Source organism: Fibroporia radiculosa (assembly GCF_000313525.1).
Source record: "Fibroporia radiculosa TFFH 294 genomic supercontigs, scaffold3327, whole genome shotgun sequence".
NCBI lineage: Eukaryota > Fungi > Basidiomycota > Agaricomycetes > Polyporales > Fibroporiaceae > Fibroporia > Fibroporia radiculosa.
In genome coordinates this window covers 131,966-153,883 of record NW_012133383.1, presented here as the reverse complement: position 1 = coordinate 153,883, position 21,918 = coordinate 131,966, and the positions used below count along the sequence as shown (strand labels likewise).

Here is a 21,918-nt window from a genome sequence, read left to right as displayed (position 1 = left end):
GTGATCACGTATAGTACACGATGGCTCATTCCACGTCGAACAACAATATCTCCGCAACCGTCTCGCCTACGTTCTCAACCTTGATATCTTTGCCCGCCTCACCCATAATGTAAGCACCGTCGCCTTCACGAAGTTCGACGGGTGCTTCAGCACCTACCACCTTGATCCGTGCGCCTTGAGGTTTCTGAGGATTGTATCCGGATGTCTGGATAACATGGATGTACGACTTCTTGGGTCCACCAGACCCACCTGTCGGGAAGACGTGCTGAAGAGAAGTCGATGGTGACAGTAATGTGGCATATAGAGAGAGGTTCGAGTGAACGGGAGCGGGTCCTGAGGCGTCGCGTGCCTCTGAGACGCCCTCGGCATTTACAGGCGCTACAACTCGCACCCACTTGTTCTGTTTTTCTTCGTCGGAAAATCGCCTGTAGAGTCGTCAGGACACGCAACGTGCATATTACAGCTGCTCACATACCGAGTGTAATATGAGGGTGCCAGTCCACTTTTGTTTGGCAAACTCCATATTTGAATAAAGTGAACTTGCCGAGGACCGTGGCACTTCTCGCTATGACGTATTCCAGTACCGGCGGATGTCATTTGTAGATCCCCCCGGCTCAGCACCTCAGTGTTGCCCATTGAATCAGCGCTGATAGAACTATGAGATATTGGAAGAAAGGGAGTCGCTAAGAACTCACTGCTCGAGCTGTCCAGACACAACATATGAGAAGATCTCGAATTCACGATGACCATGGGTCCCGAAACCGGTCGTGGGCTCAACACGATCTTCGTTGATGACACGAAGACAGCCAAACTTCTCGTGCTTGTCGTCAAAGTAGCTGGATTCGATTAATTGGCCGGGGTTAACTGAGCTGCCTCACGTTGAAGACGATCAAGATAGGCTCACCTTGCGAACGAGAAGGTGTGAAACGATTTCAGCCAGCCATGGTTTGCATTACCTCGCTCCTGGCTTGGTCGCGGGACAACGTTTACAACCATGTTTCTGGGGAGAAAATCTGATACGCTCGTAGAGAGGGGTCTAGCAGTATGAAGATTTAAGAGACAGGTCACTCGAGGATGAGGTCTCTGTGCGTAACGCTTAGTGTCGCGTAGTGTAGAATGCAGTTCGGGCTGACGGGGAAGTATGAGACACAGTCTATGGTCAGCTTCATTTTATATGTCTCAGACTCTCAGCTGTGAATCGAGACAACGTATTTGGGCAAGAGCGCGCCGCCTTATTCACGGGTAGGGGAGGTGATAATCTGGCATAATCAGGATCACGATATGGACCTTAGGCATGGACTTTCCATATTTGGTAGTCACGCCGCCATGGATTATGAAGTCACGCTGACTGCACTTTTCATAGCGCTTGAGATCCCCGCTGTGCTCTTCCCGAGTTCTTCCAAATATTCTTTCAAAGTCTATATACGAAAATTCGCCTGACTTGGGATTCGACATCTGTCCGCTATGGCGACATTGCTACCACCGCCAAAGAGGCAGAAGGTGTATCATGGTATACCTGAACCCGAGCCCGAGCCGCTCAAGCCATCTCTGAATGTCGTGGTGCAATTCGTCTCCGAGGATGATGGCCAACCTCTTGCGCCCGCAGTAAACCTGCCTGCAAATATTTCGCGAGAAGGATTAGAGGTGTTAGTCAACAAGTTAAACACCAAGGTACGTCTTTGCTATTAAATTACTCGTACGCGCTTTAACTAGCTCACTAGGATGAGGACCCAGTGCCATTCTCGTTCCACATCGCATTATCACCTCAGGAAGGCACACAAGGTGCCCCAACTAGAATCGCAATTTCCAAATCGATAGAGGAGGACGTGCTCTCGCATCCTTCGCACGCGTTCACACCCGAAGATGTGTTCGTCGTTCGTTGCTCTCCTCAGGCCGTGTTCAAAGTCAGGCCCGCTACAAGATGTTCGTCGACTCTATCCGGTATGCAGATGCGGTGGTATCGTCCTGAGTTTGTCTAATTTTTCAATTACTCAGGACATACATCTCCGATTCTCTGCGCTTCCTTCTCGCCCACGGGTAACCTCCTTGCGACAGGTTCTGGTGACTGCAACGCTCGTCTATGGGACTTATTCACCGAAACTCCCTCGCATGTTCTCTCTGGACACAAAGGGTGGGTACTATGCGTCGAGTGGGAAGCTATGGAGAGAAAATTGGCTACTGGAGGCCATGATGGACATGTATGTTTGTGTGTTCAACTCAAATGGGAAATGAGGCTGATTTGAGCTGTTGATCCCCTTGGCTCTAGGTACGTCTCTGGGATCCGAAGACCGGTAAGCCTGTGGGTGATGCTCTCAAGGGCCATTCGAAGTGGGTGACCTCCTTATCATGGGAGCCGATACACATGTATGTCTACTTATTAGCACGCCACTTCCGTCAGTTGACCCATTCCAGAAACTCTTCAGCACCACGTCTTGCTTCGTCCTCCAAAGACGGCACTGTTCGAGTCTGGTCTACTCTGACTCGCCGATGCGAGTATACCCTCGGAGGACATACTGCCAGTGTGAATGTCGTGCGATGGGGCGGGGGAGGCTTGGACGGAAATGGCGTATTGTATACCGCGTCTAGTGATCGGACAATTCGTGTTTGGGATGCAAATGGGGTGAGCCTCATCGTTTCTCATAGCTTCTAATTGACTAAATAGCTGCTCAGGGAAGACCGCTACATACACTTAAAGATCATGCTCACTGGGTGACGACCCTTGCTCTTAATACGGACTTTGTGCTTCGCACGGGCCCGTACGATCACACTGGCAAGAAACCGGCCTCGGACAGTGAAGGTGTGTTCTTCTGATACAGCGTCCTTGCATTGTACCGTGGGATGTTGCGCTTATCTTGATGCGCTACATACTGAATTTATATTTTCGACCAGCGCAAAAAGTTGCACTTGCCCGCTACAGTCATATCGTCTCTTCAAATGGCGAAACACTCATTTCGGGCTCTGATGATCACACGCTATTCTTCTGGTCGTTGTTCCCATCTCGATCTACAACGGCTGCAGCGTCCGAAGCTGCAGCGGAGCGTGGAGGCAAGCTCAAGCCTCTAGCTCGACTGACCGGGCATCAACGCCAGGTCTCACATGTGGCCTTTAGTCCTGATGCCCGCTGGGCTGCTAGCGCTGCTTGGGACAACAGTGTGCGCTTATGGGATGGCCGCACGGGCAAATTCGTGGCAACCCTTCGCGGACATATTGGTGCTGTATATCGGTTGACGTGGAGTGCGGATTCGCGACTGTTGGTTAGTGCGAGTAAGGACAGTACTGTCAAGGTGAGCTATTGTTTATCATTGTTTCTAATCTGCTCATTGACTATCGGGAAGATTTGGGACCTGAAAACCTACAAACTGAAAACTGATCTCCCTGGTCATACCGATGAAGTATACTGTGTGGATTTTGTTGCGGATAAAATTGTTAGCGGTGGTCGAGATAGAACAGTTAAAATGTCTGTGTTTCAACGTTTTCCCTCTGTTTTCTGGTACTAATTCGACCGATAACTACAGCTGGAAGAATTAAAGCGGGAAAACTATATGTTATGTATTCAATAACCTCTCCTAAAAATTTCAGAACGGAGAACATGCATGATTCATGTTATTGTCCTGAATGAGATGATTTTTGTCGGTGAGTTTGTCTCGGCTTGACGGTCCGGTCGGCTGTCAGCGCACTCAGCGCCGGTCACGTCGCGTTATCGTGTAACCACGTGATCTTGACGCGACGCGCTTGTTTCGCGTGACCGTGAGTCTGTTTCAAATTCTGATTCTCTGCGTCGTGCGACGTGCGTCAGGGCCTGACAAGGCTATAACTCGCCGTCGTGGCGCAAGTCTCTTGTTCAGGTTGTCCTTGGATTTTGAGCCATCTCATGCTCTCCTCCTGACTGTGAGGAATCCCTATCGTTGAAATGCCTACTGGACAAGCTTCAGCGGATTCTCAACGCCCCGCTTCGGTACCCTTCGCCTTGTAAGGCTTTCCGATTGATCCCAGTCTGTGTTTCTAGCTGATCTCCGCCAAACGCTGACCCGACTTTAGTTTTGTCTCACTTATCCGTGAAATATCTTCAGAGACGCCCCGAAAAGCCGGATTTAGGGCAACTAAGAATCGTACTTCCTACGTCATACGCACGTTCCGGAATTGGGTTTCCGAGCTTCATCGCCAGTATGCTCCCTTACCTGTGGGAATGACGGGTGTGCTGTTCCGGCTCCTCTTCCCGGACCAAGACGTACGTAGAAAATACGGGCTGCAGGAGACTACCTTGTCGCGACAACTCGCTGAGGTATTTGCTGTGTCAACACGGTTAGATGGGCGGGGTCATAATTTAATCGCGTGGAAAGACGAGGCCACAGCAGGCTGTCTAGGAATGGAAGTACAGAAGGTTTTGAGTGAAATCACACCTGACGTAAGCGTCACTTTTCGATCTAGTTTGACACTCGTGAACAATGCCTTAGGCGCAGGATATGGAGGGCACGCTCAGCATGGTTGAAGTAGATAACCTGCTCACTGAGCTAGCATTAACATGTGCTTTCTCGGGCCCCTCCGTCCAAAATTTTATAGCGAGGGCAGCACCCAGTCGATCTAAGTTTTCAATTCTTCGTGCGCTGTATACGCGTCTTTCCCCGGTCGAAGCTTCCATCATCACTCAAATTATTCTCAAGGATTTGAAGCCCTTATTATACCCACTTCCTCCCGGAATAAAACATTATACCGCGCTTTTGCGCGACTACAATACCAATGCAGTTAATGCGCTATCCCTTTTCGACGCCATGATCACTTGGGATCCCAGTGGACGTATGTCCTCCGCATACCGGGTCCGGGCTTGTCCAGATGAGGCTGCGTCTGTGTATGAAGCAATGGTGGTTGAGGAAGGCCCTGGACCATCGATGCTTGGACCGCAAGTGGGGATTCCCGTACAGGTCCGAAATGCAGTCCGGTCTACGCTACTGTTATTCATTGACTTGCAAATGTTAGATACCCAAATGCGTGAAGGGGCAAAGTTGCGTGCATTCGTTACAGGCGCTACACAATTCAAAGAAAGTGTGGGCGGAAACCAAATATGACGGAGAACGAGCCCAGATCCATGTAAAAATGGTCTCTGGAGATCCACATATCACCATTTTCAGTAAGAGCGGACGCGATTCGACTCTTGATCGTGTCGCTATCCATCCGTACGTCTGCGTTGCTGAGCTTCGTCTGAATCCTATGAGTGACGATTGCGCCTAGAGTGATCTTGGGCGCATTGAAGCTAGGATCGTCCGCATCTCCGATGAAAAAGAATGTTATTTTGGAGGCAGAAATGGTCGCCTTTTCCGATCCTATAGGTGCAATCGACGGTGAGCGAACACTTGCCAGGGGATGGCGGTCACACATACTCACACATTCTATCAGAGTTTTGGCGGATCCGAAGTCTAATTGCAAGCACCGCCATAGGGCCTCGTCATACCAGGTCGACAAGAGCAGGAGTCGGCGATGAGCAAGACACGCGAGAAAAGTTAGTTATCTGTTGCGCGCCTCCCCACTACACAGTTTATAATTCTATCCAGCGAGTCGCAATGTTCACTGATTTCTAACGCCTCTGACGGCGGCACACGACACCTTGCCCTCGTGTTCTTTGACATCCTCATGCTCGATGATGAATCCCTCCTCCAATCGACATACTCTGCACGCCGTAAAGTTCTGGAATCTGTTATCCAGATTACACCAGGACATGCAATGCTCTCTGAGCGAACTGCAATTGATCTTGTATCACCTTCTCGCTGCGCGGGAGATGGCGACGCACAACTTCGTTCCATCTTTGCTCGGGTGATCGCTGATAGGCAGGAAGGACTGGTCCTCAAGGCGGATGAAGGGAAGTATAACGAGCGGAGATTTCCTTGGGTTAAAGTAATCAATACGGTACTGCAGTCCAACAGTCGCTGATGTTCTAAAACTGCGCAGCTTAAAAAAGATTATATACCGGGCTACGGGGATTGTGTCGACCTAGTATTGCTTGGCGCATCCTGGGAAAAGGATCGCGCGCGCGAATTAAGAGGTATGCATTGATAACAAGCCCTCGGCGTAACTGACGCCTTCATGTCCATAGTCTCCCCTAATGCCTTCACCACATTCTATATTGGCGCACTCTCGAATAGTGAGGAGATCAAAGTAGATGCGAGTCAATTTAGCTATAAGGCCTCAACTCAATCACTGACACATATCGATTTTATAGCCCAGGTGTCTGCCTCATTTTCAAATTTTCTTTACAGTCTGTTATGGACTTAGCAGAGAGGCACTGGAAAGCCTCAACTTTCTTATCAAGAGCTCAGATACAGTTAAGTGCGGGCCAGGAATTGTACGTATTCCTCAAATACCAACATAATCTCCACCTGACGGTCTTCCCACTAGCCGTTGACTGGACTATCCTACACTTACAACCTGTTTTCTGGATTAAAACTACCCGCTACTATGTTGACGATGCCATTGTTAGTTGAGGTGTTTGGTGGTGGTTTCACCAAGGCACCTCAATGTAAAGTTAGTTTCAAAATCGGCACCGGTATCCTGCGCGGCAGTTGATCTATATTTCGACAGTTTTATGAGCTTCGTTTTCCTCGTATCTCCAAGTTCTACCGCGCGACAGAACGTTCTTGGAGAGACGGTACGACGTTGCCAGAATTTCAGGAAATCGCGCGTGAAGCGATCGGGCGCGAAAGATCGAACAAAGATGTCGAGGATTGGTGCAATACCCTTTGGGGCCGGCCTAGCAGTCCCGGAGTTCGTTGTCCGACGAAACGCAAGCATACTGAAGAACTATGGGTTGAGCGGCTTGAGGTGGTGGATGAGAAGGAGAACGCGAGGCTTACCAAAAAGTCGCGACTTTCCAATCGCACGAATGCAAAAACTTGGGAAATTAAGAAGACGGACCAAAATTCTGCCAGCCTTGCGATGGCCTCTTTGGAACCACCGAGGCAACTGAGAGCTTTCGGCTCTGTGACAAACACAGCATCCTCGTCTTCGGCGTCGAGATCCAACCATGAAAGGATACCGTCGTTGCGAACTCGTTCCACGCGCCCTAGTGATGCAGCTATGCAGCCAGCGGGAACATCAGGTAGGGGGCTGCCTCCTCAAGTATCTACTGACAAGCCAACTACGTTTGTTGATGAACCCGTTTCTCTCAATCACTCGAATGTATTGATAGTGAATGATCACCGCGACATTGGAGGTCAGAATGATTCTGCCTATCTGCCCTGTACCCCGAACGTAGGGCTTCCAAGTCCCCCTTTCCAGTCTGTTCGCGCCGAGCCGGTCTCATCTCCACAGACTGCACCTGCATACTCATCGACTCCTCTCGCTAGTTTCCTGCAGGATGCAGCTGTATGGCTGGCAAGGCCCCAGAACTCCCCACGGCCACAATGGCGGGCAGCATCTCAGTCGGTGATCCCCGCTGGACAACAGGTGCACAGCTTGGAGTCGTTCCTTTGGGCCTGCGGATGGCCTACCTCCTCAGATGCAGAGTCTCCAGGCTGTGAATGGGCTTATAAAGGTGTCGTTTTCGTTGACGATAGTCTTCCCGGAGGTGAAGGGAAGAGTTGGATGGAGTTTCCTTTGAAAACGTTGTTGGAGCGAAGGTCGGCTATTTTGAAGATGGAAACTCCACGGTGCAAGCCCGTGTGGGTCTTGAGCATGACAATGCTAAGCCACGAAGAGCTGCAAAAGGCAGCTGGCGATATCGAAGGGCGGGCAATCTGCAGATTGGGATGAAGGAACGGGTCATACATTATATCTATTTACTGGAGCGGACGGAGTAATAGCTTATACTGCAGTCAAAGACAGTGAATTGAGTTCGGTCTGGGCTGCTCCATCTTGAGTTCACTGATTATCACAACCCGGTGCGATGCGAGTCTTTGTGCAATACGTTGTTGTGTTCTACAAGACCTTCCTAAAACATATATCGGCACTTTCCGGCATGGATCCCGGAGACAGCATCCGCAAAAGTTTGACGCTGCTCGACGACACCCGCGATGGCGGACACTGCTTTGATCAACACGCATTTGCCCAGCCTTTCGCTTGTCTCGCAGGGGAAAGTGCGCGACGTCTATGCTACGTCTTTGCCCGACCATCTCTTGTTTGTGGCGACGGACCGCATATCTGCATACGACGTGATTCTACGCAATGTTTGTCCGCTTTGCCATTCGGATCAGGTTGCTGTGAAGTGACATCCACATCCCATCATGCGCGTCCCCCGGCTGCATTGATTGCGCCGTGAAGGGTGTGCCAGATAAGGGCAAGGTGCTCACGAAGATCTCGCTCTTCTGGTTTGACAAGCTCAAGCGCACTATCCCAACGCATTTTGTCACCGCCAACGTAGACGAGATGCCCGAAGAGGTTAGGCAATACAAAGACCAGCTTGAAGGCAGGGCTATGCTCGTCAAGAAGGCGAAGGTGATCCCACTTGAAGCAATCGTCAGAGGGTATTTAACAGGTATGGACTCTAAGCTTTATGGCGCCGTCGTGCAACTCATTGTATGTCGTTTCCCAAGGCTCTGGGTGGGCGGAATACAAGAAATCAGGAACAGTTCATGGAATCCCACTCCCAACTGGTTTCATCGAGTCACAGAAACTACCGGAGCCACTGTTCACGCCGTCAACCAAAGCAGAACAAGGACAGCACGACGAAAACATATCTCCAGAGCGAGGTGAGCGGTTACGAATCGTGATGCCTACCCGCTGTGACAAATTTTCAGCGATGGCTCTCATCGGCGAGGCGCTTTACAACAAACTCTCAGCGGCAGCTGTACAGCTGTACAAGGAGGCTGCGGAATATGCGCTTGCGCGTGGACTGATCCTTGCAGATACTAAATTCGAGTTCGGATTAGTGCAGTCGCCCACTAACGAAGAAGAGTTGATTCTAATTGACGAACTCTTGACTCCTGACTCCTCGCGATACTGGCCTGCCGCCGAGTATAAACCTGGTGGTCCTCAACCAAGTTTCGATAAGCAATTCCTCAGAGATTGGCTTGTGAGCACGGGTTTCCGCAAGGGGCTAGAGAGTGGCCCGGAAGGACACGAGGGTGGGGGATGGGTTATGGATCCGATCGTTGTCGAAGGAACAAGAAAACGATACATGGAGGCGTTAACCATGCTCCTGGGGGAGGACGCGAGTATCTAAGCGATGAAAGGCGAAGTATTCACACGTTGTACACGCTGTAAATTGTGACGACGACTGATTTCATCTATAAAATTAGAATTGGCGTCGGCTCCATGTGGTTTGACTGTAGAACGACTTGGCTTGTCTTCCATTACAGATCCCCAATTCGCAGCGTTCGATTGCTTCGTTTTGCGGTGTTTCCATACCGATCGTGGTTAGATGGCTATATGGGGCTCTCTGAATTTGATACCGAAGTCCTCTAGGCACGCCGATCATCTACCACTTGGTTTTGATCGAGTTATTGCAGATCTTGAATGGTGCTCACTCCCAAAATAGCTCGCTGTTTGCAGTTGCCATAGTCATCCGCTGCCACGGCTACTTGACGTGAGTGTGGTCTCTTTTTGTCTAGACTATCCGGTTGTCCGCGGATTCTGAATGCTGTCGTACGTCGGACCTGCCAGAATATCTAATCATCCGTAGCCGTGCCTGTTCGGATTCTGGTGCGCTGCATATATTTGTACTCGTACGGTTGAAGCTGACATTTTCACTCCGTTCCTCGATGTGATAATTTAAGAAATATGGTCCAAAAATTTCAAGTGGGTGAGTGGTGCGCCTAGTTTGAGAATGGGGACCTCAAGGTACATGGGTGTTTACCTGATCCTTGAATTGGATCATGTGCAATTGGACAAGTCGATTTGATACGATTCATCTGGCATTCTTGGGACTGTTGTGCCCTATAGGACTCATCTTGGCAGGAGAGGAGCATCAGTGGAGCCTTTTGCTCCGGTCCAGCGCACTTTGAAAGAGTTGGATGATTTTGAAGATATGGTCGCCCATGACGTCATCCTCCCTCGTTTGTGCCATCATTTAAAAAAAGCTGCGAAGTGCTGAATGACAGATCCTAGTCGCTGTCTAGAACATTGGCAGCTCGACGCTAAACTTACACGCCGGCCCATTCAAATCTCAATACCCAGAACCTCTATTGGATCTGAATGACGTGCTCCAATGAGCATATGCTCGTTCAGCATAGTCGCTCAGCTGTGATACTGGGTATTCGGTTTGTCAATGTCATTCCATTTCTGCCGACAGAAGTATGTTCTCCCGCGACCCGCTGACGACATTCCACTGAACTTATGATTGTGGATACAGACGCCCGAGATCGCCACTTGAAAGCTTGACACTTGACAGCCCGTAGACAAGAGTTGTACTCCGGTCTTGGTTTCGAGCTCACTCCAGAATTGCCTCGATGGTGAAATTTCTGGGTTGCTTTTGGCCCTGGGCTTGGCCACACATTCTTTACGTGTGAATTACTTACAAATGCTTAGTCGATCCGTCAAATCAAATCGAGTGCAGGCCGCGGTTAATCGCTTCTAACTATACACCCTTTCTTGGCGGATATACTGGCTCCTTCCACGTTTCTGCATTTTCGCCACATCAATGTCGAGGACGGCAGCAAACCTGAACTTAGCTTGAGTTTGATTTTGAGTCTAGGCCTGTGAGTTTTTGCGCGCGAAGTTGCCCTCGGGGCTTCCTGCGATAAGGTGCAGCAGCAAACTCTATCAGAGTAATGCTGGCTAGTGGCTTGCGCGTTTGGCAGTCCCTATCGTCATGCGATGTCTTAATTCAGCTGAGTGCCCCGATATGATCCAGCCGTTCCGAGCCTATTCGCACGGCAACCGAGTTGCCGTATGGATGATGTAGAACTGGTCCTCGGAGTCGTGGACCGCCCACGGGGCGCGAGCTCTGTCATCACCGGGTCAGTAAATCAATTGGACATCCCCCTTCGATCGAAACCTACTGATCATGCCCGGCGCGAAGCAGAGGACGGACGAGCGTCCGCTTTTATATTCCCAATTCATTAGTTTCTGATAATACGCTATCGAAGGCCCCAGTCGCCGTTAGACACCGATCCGTCCTAGCCGATGTGAAATGGGTGATATCATGTTGTGCGACATTGCTACCTCTGGAGTGACATAAAAGGCGGACAACCAAGCCGGGTTGAGTAGCAACAGTCCACTTTCCTCTCCATACACACACAATACACCAACCAGTCCCCACCTCCTCACTCAAAAACTCCATCGTCATGGCTATCCAGACTTCTCTACCCCCGTTTCCCGACAATGTCCCCACTCATCCCTTGCTTGTCATCGACTACAACCTTCTGCTTGCTGGCGATGAAGAAGAAATAGCTCAGCTGTGGAAGGCTGCCACCGCGCTTGGCTTCTGGTAGTAAGTACTATTTTATACGACGTTGCTATAGAGGCTCGAGTGCTCATGGCCACAATTACTTCGTAGTTTGAAAAACCACGGAGTCGACGAAGATGTCAACCAGATGTTCGACATGGGTGCTGAGACAATGGCTCTTCCGTTCGACGAGAAGATGAAATTCGAGCAAGGCGATGATGGGGTGTCTTTCGGGTAATTCAATGCTGGCTTTACATTGTCACTCTCCCAGCTGATTATCACGGTCTAGTTACAAGGCTCCAGGTGCCAACGCTACAGATGAGACAGGTTCCCTCGACACCGTCGAGTTCATCAACGTCTCCCAAGATGATGCCCTGGCCTGGCCTAGACAGGCTCACCGCGAATACCCGTCCACAGTGAACGCACGCATGGAACACACGATTGCTCCCTTCATTCGCAAGTCTGCAGAAGTCAACCGCGTCATCATGGATATTCTCAACGCTAAGCTTGGTTTCCCTGAGGGGACGCTCGCGGAGCTACATCGCCTCGACGAGTATAGTGGGAGCGAGGCCCGTTGCATCAAGAACCCACCTAGGCCCGGAGGCATCTCTGAAGAGAAAGCTGCGCTGGGTGCACACACAGACTTTGGGTCCTTGGTTAGTGATGGTCTCATCTTGGAAGTGACACGTCGCTAAACCAGACTATTGCAGACTTTCCTGAATAACCGCCTGGGCGGGCTGCAAGTCATGGTTCCGGGCACTGTTAAATGGCAATATATCAAGCCTCTTCCCGGACACGCTGTCTGCAATCTTGGTGACGCTATGTACATCTTCAGTGGTGGCATCCTCAAATCAAACATGCACCGTGTTGTGTAAGTGACGATCAAACTTGATGCACACATTTGAACTCACAAGCGCGTATAGACCTCCTCCTGGAGCCCAAGGCCACTTTGAGAGGTGGTCACTGGCATTTTTCACGCGTCCTGGCGAGTCAGTTGTGCTACGTGCATTGGAAGAAAAGAGTTCCATAGTTGCCGAAGCTGTTGCGAGCGCGGATGATACGACTCTGTTCCACTCCAATTCAACGTCTAAGGAGTGGTTTGCGAGGCGGATAAAAAACCAGAGGACAAAGAATCAGAAGGCAAGTTGTTGTAGTCTTTGATTGTACGGCTCAAGCTGACTTTGACGATTCAGGGCGCTGAGACGTGGCGTGCAAGTCGTGGCACTGAACATCGTCCTGAGGCTGCCTAAGAACCAACTGTCATGAAATAACTGTATTACATAGAGATCGGATGCCTGTATAATACTTATCAAAATCGGCACTAATATGAATCGCCTGTCTCATCTCCTGCAAATTGGTGCTCTGACGTTGAGCTTGGCAAGGAGCTGATCGCTGGCGGGTCCGTATTGTGAATGATTCAATCATATTTTTTTCGCAGCAAGGATAGATTTGACATCCTAAACTATCCGATTGGATATTTTCGCTCTTTTTCGGATCGAGTTACCACACCTCTTCGTTTTTGAGTAGTATGCCGATGACTACTGCCATATTATGCGGCACGAAGCAAGTACGCAGTGATAGGCAACGACATCCGATAGCACAGTTACTACACTAAGTAAGTAGACAACATCCATAATTATTTTTGACGTCGCTCGCACGTCTGAGACAATTGCCATATTTGGATGATTTATCAATCTTTTCTCAGTCTCAAGCGTCTTCATCAAAACTAAAACTCCCACCATTTCTGAATCAGCGGAAGGAACAATGGACCCTTTGAAGGGATTGGAGGAATCGTCCACGGACGACGACGCAGCCTCACAAACAACAGAAGATGATCCACAAGTGCCGGAAAGACAAGAGCCTCCTCCGCCTCCGCCCCCGGCGGCACCCCCGCCGTCAAGTGGTCGCGAAAAACCGCATTACGAACTACGTCATACAATGCGCGGGCATACTTCCTCAATATCAGCTGTAAAATTTAGCCCAGACGGTACCCTCCTTGCTTCATGCAGTGCGTCAGAGATGTACAGTCTTATAGTGCGAGTATTTCATGCAAGTATTATAGGCAATGATCGTATTGTCAAGATCTGGTCGCCGGTCACGGGCGAACTCATCAGAAATTTAAGTGGCCATACGAAAGGTCTCTCTGACATTGCCTGGTCTTCAGACAGTGTGTATCTGGCATCTGCATCTGATGACCATACTATTCGAATATGGGACGTTGATACGGTATGTCCTGTGTGTCCCATAATTTTGCTACGTCAAAAATTATGTCCTTCTCGAAGGGTTTGACGTCCCGGACACTAAAAGGACACGCTAGTTTTGTGTTCTGTGTCAACTACAATACCACATCGACCCTACTCGTGTCGGGGGGTTGTGAGGGTGATGTCCGTATCTGGAATGTTGCAAAAGGTTAGGAAGTCCAGGCTGGAATCGACGCTTTCTAATCCAAATCTCAGGGAAAACCATTAAGACAATTCACGCTCATCTTGATTATGTGACTGCTGTACACTTCAACAGAGATGCTAGCTTGATTGTCTCTTGCGCACTTGACGGGTTGATGTAAGTTTAGGCGCTCTTCCCCCACATTCCACTGTTCATGCTAGAGCGAAGCCGAATATGGAACACAACGTCAGGACAGTGTCTCAAAACTCTCGCAGAAGGTCATGATGCAATCTGGTAGAGTGATAACTGTCTAGGCTATCATCGTCGCACTTATGCAAGGGATATTTCAGTCAGCACGTACAATTCTCTCCGAACTCGAAGTACATTCTGTCGACTGCACATGACAGCGCCATTCGTCTCTGGGACTACCAAACGTCTCGCTGTCTGAAGACATACGTAGGGCATACAAACCAAAAGTACTGTATTGCAGCATGTTTTAGTGTCACAGGTGGCAAGTGGATAGTGTCTGGAAGTGAAGATAACAAGGTGTATCTTTGGGACCTGCAAAGTCGAGAAGTTGTTCAAGTACTTGAAGGCCATTCTGGTGAGTTAACGTGTTCAAACAGTAGCTGCGATGGCTAATATTCTTTTGCTAGATGTCGTTGTTGCGGTTGCTGTAATTGACCTATATTATCCTTTGCACCCGAAAGTCTAACATGATACATCTAGACACATCCACAGGAAAATATGATAGCATCCGCCTCTATGGAATCCGATCTTACCGTCCGAGTATGGATAGATCGCGGGGGTCGATGAATCGTCTGATGGTTCTTACAACTCTGTAATATAGCATCCTGTATTGTTATCATATACTGCTTCAATTGAGTCTACATGGATAGTGTGATGTGTATCAAAGCCTATGCAACGAGCGAGACAGATAGTATACAAGCCTGTACGCGAAGATAATACATGCAAAACGCCCTCAAAGTGTCTGTAGACCACATGCAACGAGTAGCCGTCAAACAGGCTCAGCATTCATGAGGTCTATGTAATTCATCCACGAGTCAGGTACGCTCTTTATGAAATCGCACTAACATACCTTGCGCAAGAGCTCTCTCGGCATCTGTTAGACCAGTGTCATGTTCCTCTAGGAATGCATCCACCTGACAGTTAAGTCAGACCACAGAGCTTGACCACAGCTTGATCGCAATTTACCTCGTCCATAACACCGTCATCCTCCACTTCACTCTCGTCTTCCAAATCCTCATCCTCATCCTTCGCGTCGTCAATTGCGAACGGCGTCCGCTCCATGTACGCAGCAGCCTGCGCGGCCGCCTGAAACATACTAGGCATAGGCGAGAACTCTGCCCGAGAGATTGAAGGGGGTGACTCGACGTTGATTTGCGAAGGGGCAGAAGCCGATAGAGACAATGTGGAAGTACTGGTCATAAGGCTTGCAGTATCCTCTAATTCTGTTGTGGCAAGGCTGCCCTTCGAGGCTGATCGACGCATCGTAGGTGTAAGCAACGATTCGCGAGCTTTGGGTTCTTCCAGTGCAGTATATTTCCCGATAGCAGGACGGTGGTAGACCTAACACCAGCCATGGTTAACAGTTTCCATTTTACAAGTCAATGTATCTTACCTGATGCTTGCCAATTGTCCTACCGATTTGGTCTGTGAAGCTGTGGAAAATTTTCTTGTTGTCATCACTGGCGATATTGGACCAAATACCGCCGAGCAGACTACTGTTTGAGGACGGAAGTTCCAGAGGAACCGGTTCTAGTCTAAATGTGGAGCAGAAGTCGGTTTCGAAGAATGACTCCAGGATCTCATCCGCTAAAACTACCATACGAAATCTGTAAAGTGGTTAAGACAACAGAATGTCGCAACAAAAATCACATTACGTTGCCAAGTTCATATATGGTTGATTTGACTCAATTTGCGGTGGCTCTTCATTGGAATCTGCACCCTCGGGGCGAGGAAGCAGTGCATCGCCATATTCAAAGGCGTTGGACATGAAGCGAGAAACAGCCCCTAGATATGCATCACCGACCTCAAAGCGGAAAATAAACTGTCCTTTTGAATGAGAAACAAAATCAGAAAACACGGGCATCTCAGAAGACCAACCAGTAATGATTCAGATAAGGTCAAGACTTCGTCTTTCGTGAGGAATCCGTCCTTATTCTTGTCGTGCAGATTGAAAAACCACTCTATGTTTTCCATGAGATCGTTGAACATGACACCATCTAGACCGGAGACAATGTCCTATGGTGGTACCTGAAGTCAGATGTTGTTCCTAGAAAATGGTGCTCAATACGAACCTGAAACGCAAGCGAACCCCGATAGGACGTGTCCCAGAACAAGAAAAGACGATCGATGAGCTCGTGTTCGGCGACCTCGCGATCTATTCTTTGCTAATAGCACATATGTATCAGGAAGTTCGGAATTAATGGATTGGCCTTTCTCGTACCTGGAAACCATTCGAAACTATCTTTTCATCTCGCGCCCAAGTGCATATTTCACTGAGAAACACCTTGAACGTATTCAAGCCTATTCGTGTCTCGGGTCTATCTTCAGCAGCATCTTTTGTGGTTAACAAAGACGGAGGCGGAAGAGATGCAGCAGGCGGGGGAACAACGCAGATCGACTTAAAAAGGGCATCGTAAATTAGCCCCGCTTGGTCTTTGGTAAAGCGTTCAAGGGTCTTCAGATTACGAATTGCAGAGCGTTTTGAGAATGCTTCGATGCTGTGTACAATCTCGGATCTGAACTTGCGCCGCTCGCTCAAAATGGTGTCGTCTGTAATAACGGAAAACTCCCGGAATGACACCAACAATAGCTCCTGAAAACGAGTGATCGCTCGTGCGCGAGGGTCCGTAGAGTTAGGATGGGCAGAGTCGCCGAGTGAGGAGAAATACTCCCGCATGAGCCTTCATCGAAAAGATCCGTTTTCAATCAGCCTCATGGTAGTGTAAAGAACTCACTGGATGAAACCGCCATCGTCCTGGATTTGTAATAGCTTCTCTCCGTTGATCTTGAGAATAGCTGTCGCATATTGTCAATCAGTTGCATAATCAATATTCAATGCAACTGACCGAGTCTTGGTACGATGGGGTTTCCGTCAGAATCTGCATTCGCAAGGTTTCCTACCACTCACCCTACTTGGAACAGAACTTTCGGACCCATACAAATGAAACAGTCGATGATTCGGAACGCGAAAACCATCGGCATGCTGTTGATAAATCTGAATATATGGCAGGATGAGCATCATCCTCAGCGAAATGGTTCGTGGATCTCACAGACTCAAAAACCATGGTAGAGATGCTACAGAGAGTTGCACGTCGACCTGCTGGAAATGCTCATGGATGATTGGTAGGCACCGATGCACCAGTGACTCGAATACACGTTGATCGAGAAGAGTCCCATGCATAGAGGGACTAGTAGCCGTTAAGTCACTATTAGAAAACAAAACGATAACGGGCTGGTGCGCACCTGTAGTAGCCCGGCAGCAAACGATCGCAGATAATTTCTAATAACCAGAAGGCTTGCTCTTCGGACATGTAACTATTCTGGATGTTAGGTAATGGGTGAAGGTGAAGCATGAGAGAATCTTTACATCAAGATCGCCGCCGCTAATATATTCATGGCCTGCATTGACCTAAGTGGCATGAACAAATGACGCAATCAAACACATTAACTCACCTGGCAGTACCCGGTTTCCGGATTCTTAAACGAATAGGCTTGCAGTACTCTGCGCAGGGATGCAATGCCCTCTTCGGACTGATATGCTGAATATTCAGGGAGACTACGGTGCAAATCCTTTTCAATCTCTTCTGTACTCGTGTTCGTCCGACCAGAGTTTTCTTTCAATATACGTTCGTAGAATCCAGGGTTCTCAAAGCGCATGTACAGTGATCCAGATAGGGTCTCCCACATTTCCCCGCGTAGTCTGTTAGGAAGACCCACTTGCACAAGTCGTGTACAAGTCTGATAGCGCAACAGAGTAAGGTTGCGACCATGTGCTGGAAGTCCTTCATTCAGAGGCTAATTTAAGCAATAACGGAGATAGACTCACTTCGAAGATAATTTGTCCAAAGTTTCGTCTTAGAAGCCTCGCGCAGCCTATTCTCGGTCAGATAATATGATCATATGGTAGAGAAAGTCCTTACTTCTTAGGATCTCCTGGAAATTTAAACTTCAATCCAAGCCCACCAAGATACATAGATTCTGACGGGGATGCATTGGCTTCGTCCGCTTTGGTTGCAGCACCTTCCTTCTCCTCGTTCTCAGATAGTACCAGTATTTCGGAGTAGCATGTCTTCACAAAACCTTTGATGACCTTCATCTGCCCCCGTTGCAATTCAACCTTCAAAGAGTCGCGGAGAAGCGAGCAGAACAAGTCTGCTGTTGGCCGCAGGGCTGTTAGCTGTACAATCTGTTCCATAAACCACACTTATCAAAGCTAAACCCCGATAAATAGATGCCGTCACGAACCATCTTCATTCCATGCCATAGTGACAAGCTCAACGCATATACCCCCGCCCGAGCGCTGAGTCGCTCGACCCTCCGAATGGTACTGAGCGGGATCGCGAACCGCGTAGATTTGCGGTCCAGTGAGGCGAAAGTGAGGTACGGCGGCAGAAGATAGAGCTTGCCTGGCTACCACATATATGCCATCGTTTGAATCCATTCTCCATCTGACCAGTGTAGCACGACACTTACCCATGTCTCCTCTCCTTGCAGGACCAAGACGGCACTGATCTCCATCTTCTCCTGCTGCTCTGCCGCGCCCTTTTCCCCATGATAGATTGGTTCTTCTGGTGGGAGAGCGAAGAACAAGTGTGTGAGTTGGTCCTTGGTCGGCTCCTTGAAATTGCGCAGCTGCGTAGAGATGGTCGACATAGTGAGGACCGCAAATTCTGAGACTAGTTCTCACGCCAGATTGGCCAGATCAACGGAAGAGAGTGAATGTAGACGTATGATAACAGATGCAAGACGTAAATCAAAGGGAATGAAAAGGGTGCCGAATGCAACACTGCAATCGACTATGTATGGCGGCAATCTCATGCAATGGGGGCCATACAGCTCGCCGCGATCTCTCGGCAGCCACTGCAAGTCCTACTTTGAATTCTCAGTCTGACCAAGTAAAGTACCTTGGTCCGACTCTCGCCAAAAACCCGCGGTTGGCCACTACGTCAAAGAAATACTAGTACTTTGTGTTAGCCATTGAATAAACACATAATCGATATCATGATCAGGCATTCTAGATCTTTGAATCTTCTATCAAATCGGTATACGCAGTGGCGTGGAACTCAAAGTTACATGGAAATGCAGGTTGATATACGTACGAGAAAGTAACAAAACTGTGGAAGAGAACAAGGCTGAAATGCTACATAGATACAATGCCTAACCAATGCATGAAAGGAATACGGATATGGAGCATCATTGTTGCGAGAGGAAATCGGCATGTCGATCGTTTCTAATCGTATAGGAATAAAGTGAGGATCTGTGGCCTGTAAGTCCACAATAGCGGAGGAGATTACGTCCTGCTGTGCATGTATCGCTGCCTGGCGAGTGCCATTGCTTCCCGCAATTCTGGTGTCTGCCACTGCGATTCGTCCTCGTGGAAACTTGCACTGGCGAAGGCATTCCTCTCCACTGAAGCATCTCGACGGAGGTGACATGGTGTGCTTGGGACCGAGGAACCTCTATAGGACCGATTGAGATCGAAGGTGCTGCGGCGAGGTGAAGCGCTGGGTAGAGGAGATCCGTGACGAGAATAGGGTGGCAAGCCAGAATTTCCGACCATTCGGCTAGTAGATGCGTGCGAGTGTCCCGCATCTTCTTCCTCCCATCCATCTGCGCCATCATCTACTTCATCCTCTTGAGACTCACTCATTACGACCACTTCCTTGCCGAGAGCACGTTGTCCTTCAGCGATTAGAGATGCAAGTCTATCACCCATCCAACTTATCTAGAAGCATGACGAGTTAGATATGAGCTAGTAAGGCACCACAACAATCATACCTGGTCGTCACCGTCGGCGTCCTCGGCCGTATCTACAGGGAGTGGCGCTCCAAAGTTAAACTCCGGGGGGATGGGGGCGCGACTTGCAGACACTGATGAAGAACCATAGGAGATGGAACTGGGTCCAGCGCGGCTTAAAGCCTTGCGATGCCGCGCTTGAGTTCGTCGACCAGCAACGTGACGTGACTTGCGAGACCGGGGGGTTGGAGGTGTAACCTGGGTTACGGGAATAGAAGGAGAGTCGGGCTAGCAGATCATGAGTCCCTCTGATGATGAATTTAGCCATCTCACGCACCTTTGGAGGTACCCATTCACCTTGTTCGTACGGGGGAGGAGGGAGAGGCTCGGGCTGTTTGCTGCGGTCTCTCCAGCTATAACCACTTCTGTCAGTCCGACGATCGGATGGTGGCGCATTCTATCGACACTCACAGGCGATACACGGTAAGGCCGACTGCAGTTCCGATAAGAGCAGCGCTCAACGCAGTTGAGACGATAGAACCAGCAAGCGTACGACGGCGCTTGGGCGGAGGCAGATCTATGTGAACATGGAAAGTTAGGTGAGATGACATGGGCAATGAGATGAGATGCACAGCAAGCATTTATGCAATCGTATGTTGGAGCAGCGCGAAGGGGCGCACAGGTTAGGGCGTGGGCAGAGGCAGGAATTCATGAATTTACATGCTGAGAACACGTGTTTGCAGCATGCCCGACATCGAGGCGCATACAAATAGATAATCAGAAGCATGCGCGATAGCGCATACAGAAAGCGAGGTGAAACACGCAGCTAAGGGGTGCTCACCTGTGGCCATCTCCTCCAGCTCATCTCCGTTGGATGCCATCTCTCTGTACTTTGCGGGGGTATCGAGGTAACCACTGGTGGAGGTCGGGATGGCAGCAGCTTGGCTTATCTCCGAATTTGCGGGCACCCAGCCCCTCTTGCGCGAACGGGGGGGTAGAAGAGAAGGGGAAGGCGGTCGGCGGTACAGCTGTGCCTTGCTTCCGTTCTTGTCACCTTCAGCGTCAGGAAATCCATTATTTCCCTGGCCCAGCGACGGCGTTGGTTCGCATAGCGTAGAGAACGGGTTTGTTATACCGGGAACTGTGAGAGTAAAGCTGAAAGAGAACGGCATAACAGAGTCGTGAAGATCGTTCAAAAAAGCAAACACTGGCGAACTTGCGAGCGCAAAGCCTTGGATTCACTCGGCAGCGCGATAAAGTCAATATGCCGCGCACGTGATGGCAGCCTCTATGCGTTCCGTTTATGGAGAGCCTGAGAAAGCATTACGTCATCACCTTTTTCCCTCTTCTCAATGTTGTCCAGCCTTGTCTCGACGGTGCATGACCTTGTCGCAACCATTCATCCTCTTGGTTCAGCTCGCAATACATTCATCCTGTTTTGAGCTTGTTCGCCGTACACCTTATGCATACCGTCTGTGCGACACATTTTTGACAGATTCTTGCCTGCTTCGCCGCGTATATCTACGTCTTGCATAGCTTCTTCTATTGCGTAGACGTTAAACGACACGGCAAGATTATTCGTCTGTTGCAGACTGCTCATCCTCAGCAGATCGTCTACCTTCGTTTTTCTGTCAAGGCTGATGTTTTGATTGGATGAGACATCTTTCTGGAGAGTTATCTCAGTAATTAAAATCGCGCACTTTCATGAATATTGTCACTGCCTTGAGCGCAGGTACTGTATCATGGTACTAGTGACCGCCTCATTTTAAAACGTTACCGCAGCCTTCGCTTGTGACTCACTGAAGGAGGCGTATAAATGACCGGGGCCTAGCTGGTCAGCAAGCTTCACATGTTCAATATCATTGTGCGTCCGGCTGTTGACTCTGTTCATGCATGGTCTCGTACCCAAACGTGTCGAAGACTCATGCAGTACATACAGCTCCCGGGATACCGGTAGACATTAGATACGGATATCCGAAGCCTGCAAGAGTGAAGGCTGAAGGAAGTATCCGCACTGCTCATAGGGAAATGCTCACCGTCACGAGCTCATTGCAAGCCTATAGGGTGTCTGGGACATGATTTTCCTACTCAAGTTTATGAAAATGAGAGGTCGTTGTCTCGCGACCATACTTACAATGTTTGCTGTCATTTTGCCAGAAGTGAAGCTGCCGCTTGTCTACATGTTGTCCATAGACCTCAGGCGTGTACCTTGATCAGACGATCTTGATCGCCAACAGTTG

General features: G+C 49.3%; 8 protein-coding genes across 8 annotated transcripts; 5 read left to right on the top strand and 3 right to left on the bottom strand.

Annotated features, from left to right (window-relative positions):
• Window positions 1-25: 25 nt before the first annotated feature.
• Window positions 26-996, bottom strand: FIBRA_04712 (uncharacterized protein; the record flags this gene model as incomplete). Its single annotated transcript, XM_012326502.1, has 4 exons — window positions 26-425; window positions 476-646; window positions 696-836; window positions 905-996. 4 exons carry the CDS (start codon window positions 994-996, stop codon window positions 26-28), a joined length of 804 nt encoding a protein of 267 aa, XP_012181892.1.
• Window positions 997-1,464: 468 nt separating this feature from the next.
• FIBRA_04711 (uncharacterized protein) lies at window positions 1,465-3,528 on the top strand (the record flags this gene model as incomplete). The annotated part of the gene is made up of 9 exons (XM_012326501.1): window positions 1,465-1,671; window positions 1,722-1,941; window positions 1,996-2,198; window positions 2,267-2,364; window positions 2,413-2,620; window positions 2,671-2,797; window positions 2,890-3,284; window positions 3,336-3,457; window positions 3,516-3,528. 9 exons carry the CDS (start codon window positions 1,465-1,467, stop codon window positions 3,526-3,528), a joined length of 1,593 nt encoding a protein of 530 aa, XP_012181891.1.
• Window positions 3,529-3,910: 382 nt separating this feature from the next.
• FIBRA_04710 (uncharacterized protein) lies at window positions 3,911-7,740 on the top strand (the record flags this gene model as incomplete). Its single annotated transcript, XM_012326500.1, has 12 exons — window positions 3,911-3,969; window positions 4,039-4,405; window positions 4,455-4,919; window positions 4,975-5,171; window positions 5,227-5,336; window positions 5,392-5,494; window positions 5,547-5,886; window positions 5,941-6,034; window positions 6,086-6,147; window positions 6,212-6,334; window positions 6,388-6,513; window positions 6,571-7,740. 12 exons carry the CDS (start codon window positions 3,911-3,913, stop codon window positions 7,738-7,740), a joined length of 3,216 nt encoding a protein of 1,071 aa, XP_012181890.1.
• A 260-nt stretch (window positions 7,741-8,000) lies between these two features.
• FIBRA_04709 (uncharacterized protein) lies at window positions 8,001-9,148 on the top strand (the record flags this gene model as incomplete). Its single annotated transcript, XM_012326499.1, has 3 exons — window positions 8,001-8,153; window positions 8,248-8,461; window positions 8,520-9,148. 3 exons carry the CDS (start codon window positions 8,001-8,003, stop codon window positions 9,146-9,148), a joined length of 996 nt encoding a protein of 331 aa, XP_012181889.1.
• A 2,062-nt stretch (window positions 9,149-11,210) lies between these two features.
• FIBRA_04708 (uncharacterized protein) lies at window positions 11,211-12,472 on the top strand (the record flags this gene model as incomplete). The annotated part of the gene is made up of 5 exons (XM_012326498.1): window positions 11,211-11,356; window positions 11,423-11,545; window positions 11,601-11,967; window positions 12,022-12,182; window positions 12,235-12,472. 5 exons carry the CDS (start codon window positions 11,211-11,213, stop codon window positions 12,470-12,472), a joined length of 1,035 nt encoding a protein of 344 aa, XP_012181888.1.
• A 603-nt stretch (window positions 12,473-13,075) lies between these two features.
• FIBRA_04707 (uncharacterized protein) lies at window positions 13,076-14,408 on the top strand (the record flags this gene model as incomplete). Its single annotated transcript, XM_012326497.1, has 6 exons — window positions 13,076-13,319; window positions 13,374-13,537; window positions 13,594-13,720; window positions 13,768-13,870; window positions 14,194-14,297; window positions 14,350-14,408. The coding sequence occupies 6 exons, from the start codon at window positions 13,076-13,078 to the stop codon at window positions 14,406-14,408; spliced, it is 801 nt and encodes a 266-aa protein (XP_012181887.1).
• Window positions 14,409-14,711: 303 nt separating this feature from the next.
• FIBRA_04706 (uncharacterized protein) lies at window positions 14,712-18,595 on the bottom strand (the record flags this gene model as incomplete). The annotated part of the gene is made up of 19 exons (XM_012326496.1): window positions 14,712-14,737; window positions 14,793-14,856; window positions 14,909-15,283; window positions 15,336-15,549; window positions 15,598-15,764; window positions 15,821-15,958; window positions 16,015-16,107; window positions 16,164-16,623; window positions 16,678-16,738; window positions 16,789-16,821; window positions 16,882-16,937; window positions 16,993-17,130; window positions 17,186-17,262; window positions 17,310-17,351; window positions 17,396-17,715; window positions 17,769-17,815; window positions 17,863-18,128; window positions 18,188-18,352; window positions 18,416-18,595. 19 exons carry the CDS (start codon window positions 18,593-18,595, stop codon window positions 14,712-14,714), a joined length of 2,922 nt encoding a protein of 973 aa, XP_012181886.1.
• Window positions 18,596-19,232: 637 nt separating this feature from the next.
• On the bottom strand, window positions 19,233-20,850 carry FIBRA_04705 (uncharacterized protein; the record flags this gene model as incomplete). Its single annotated transcript, XM_012326495.1, has 5 exons — window positions 19,233-19,667; window positions 19,721-19,966; window positions 20,016-20,091; window positions 20,150-20,255; window positions 20,520-20,850. 5 exons carry the CDS (start codon window positions 20,848-20,850, stop codon window positions 19,233-19,235), a joined length of 1,194 nt encoding a protein of 397 aa, XP_012181885.1.
• Window positions 20,851-21,918: the final 1,068 nt, after the last annotated feature.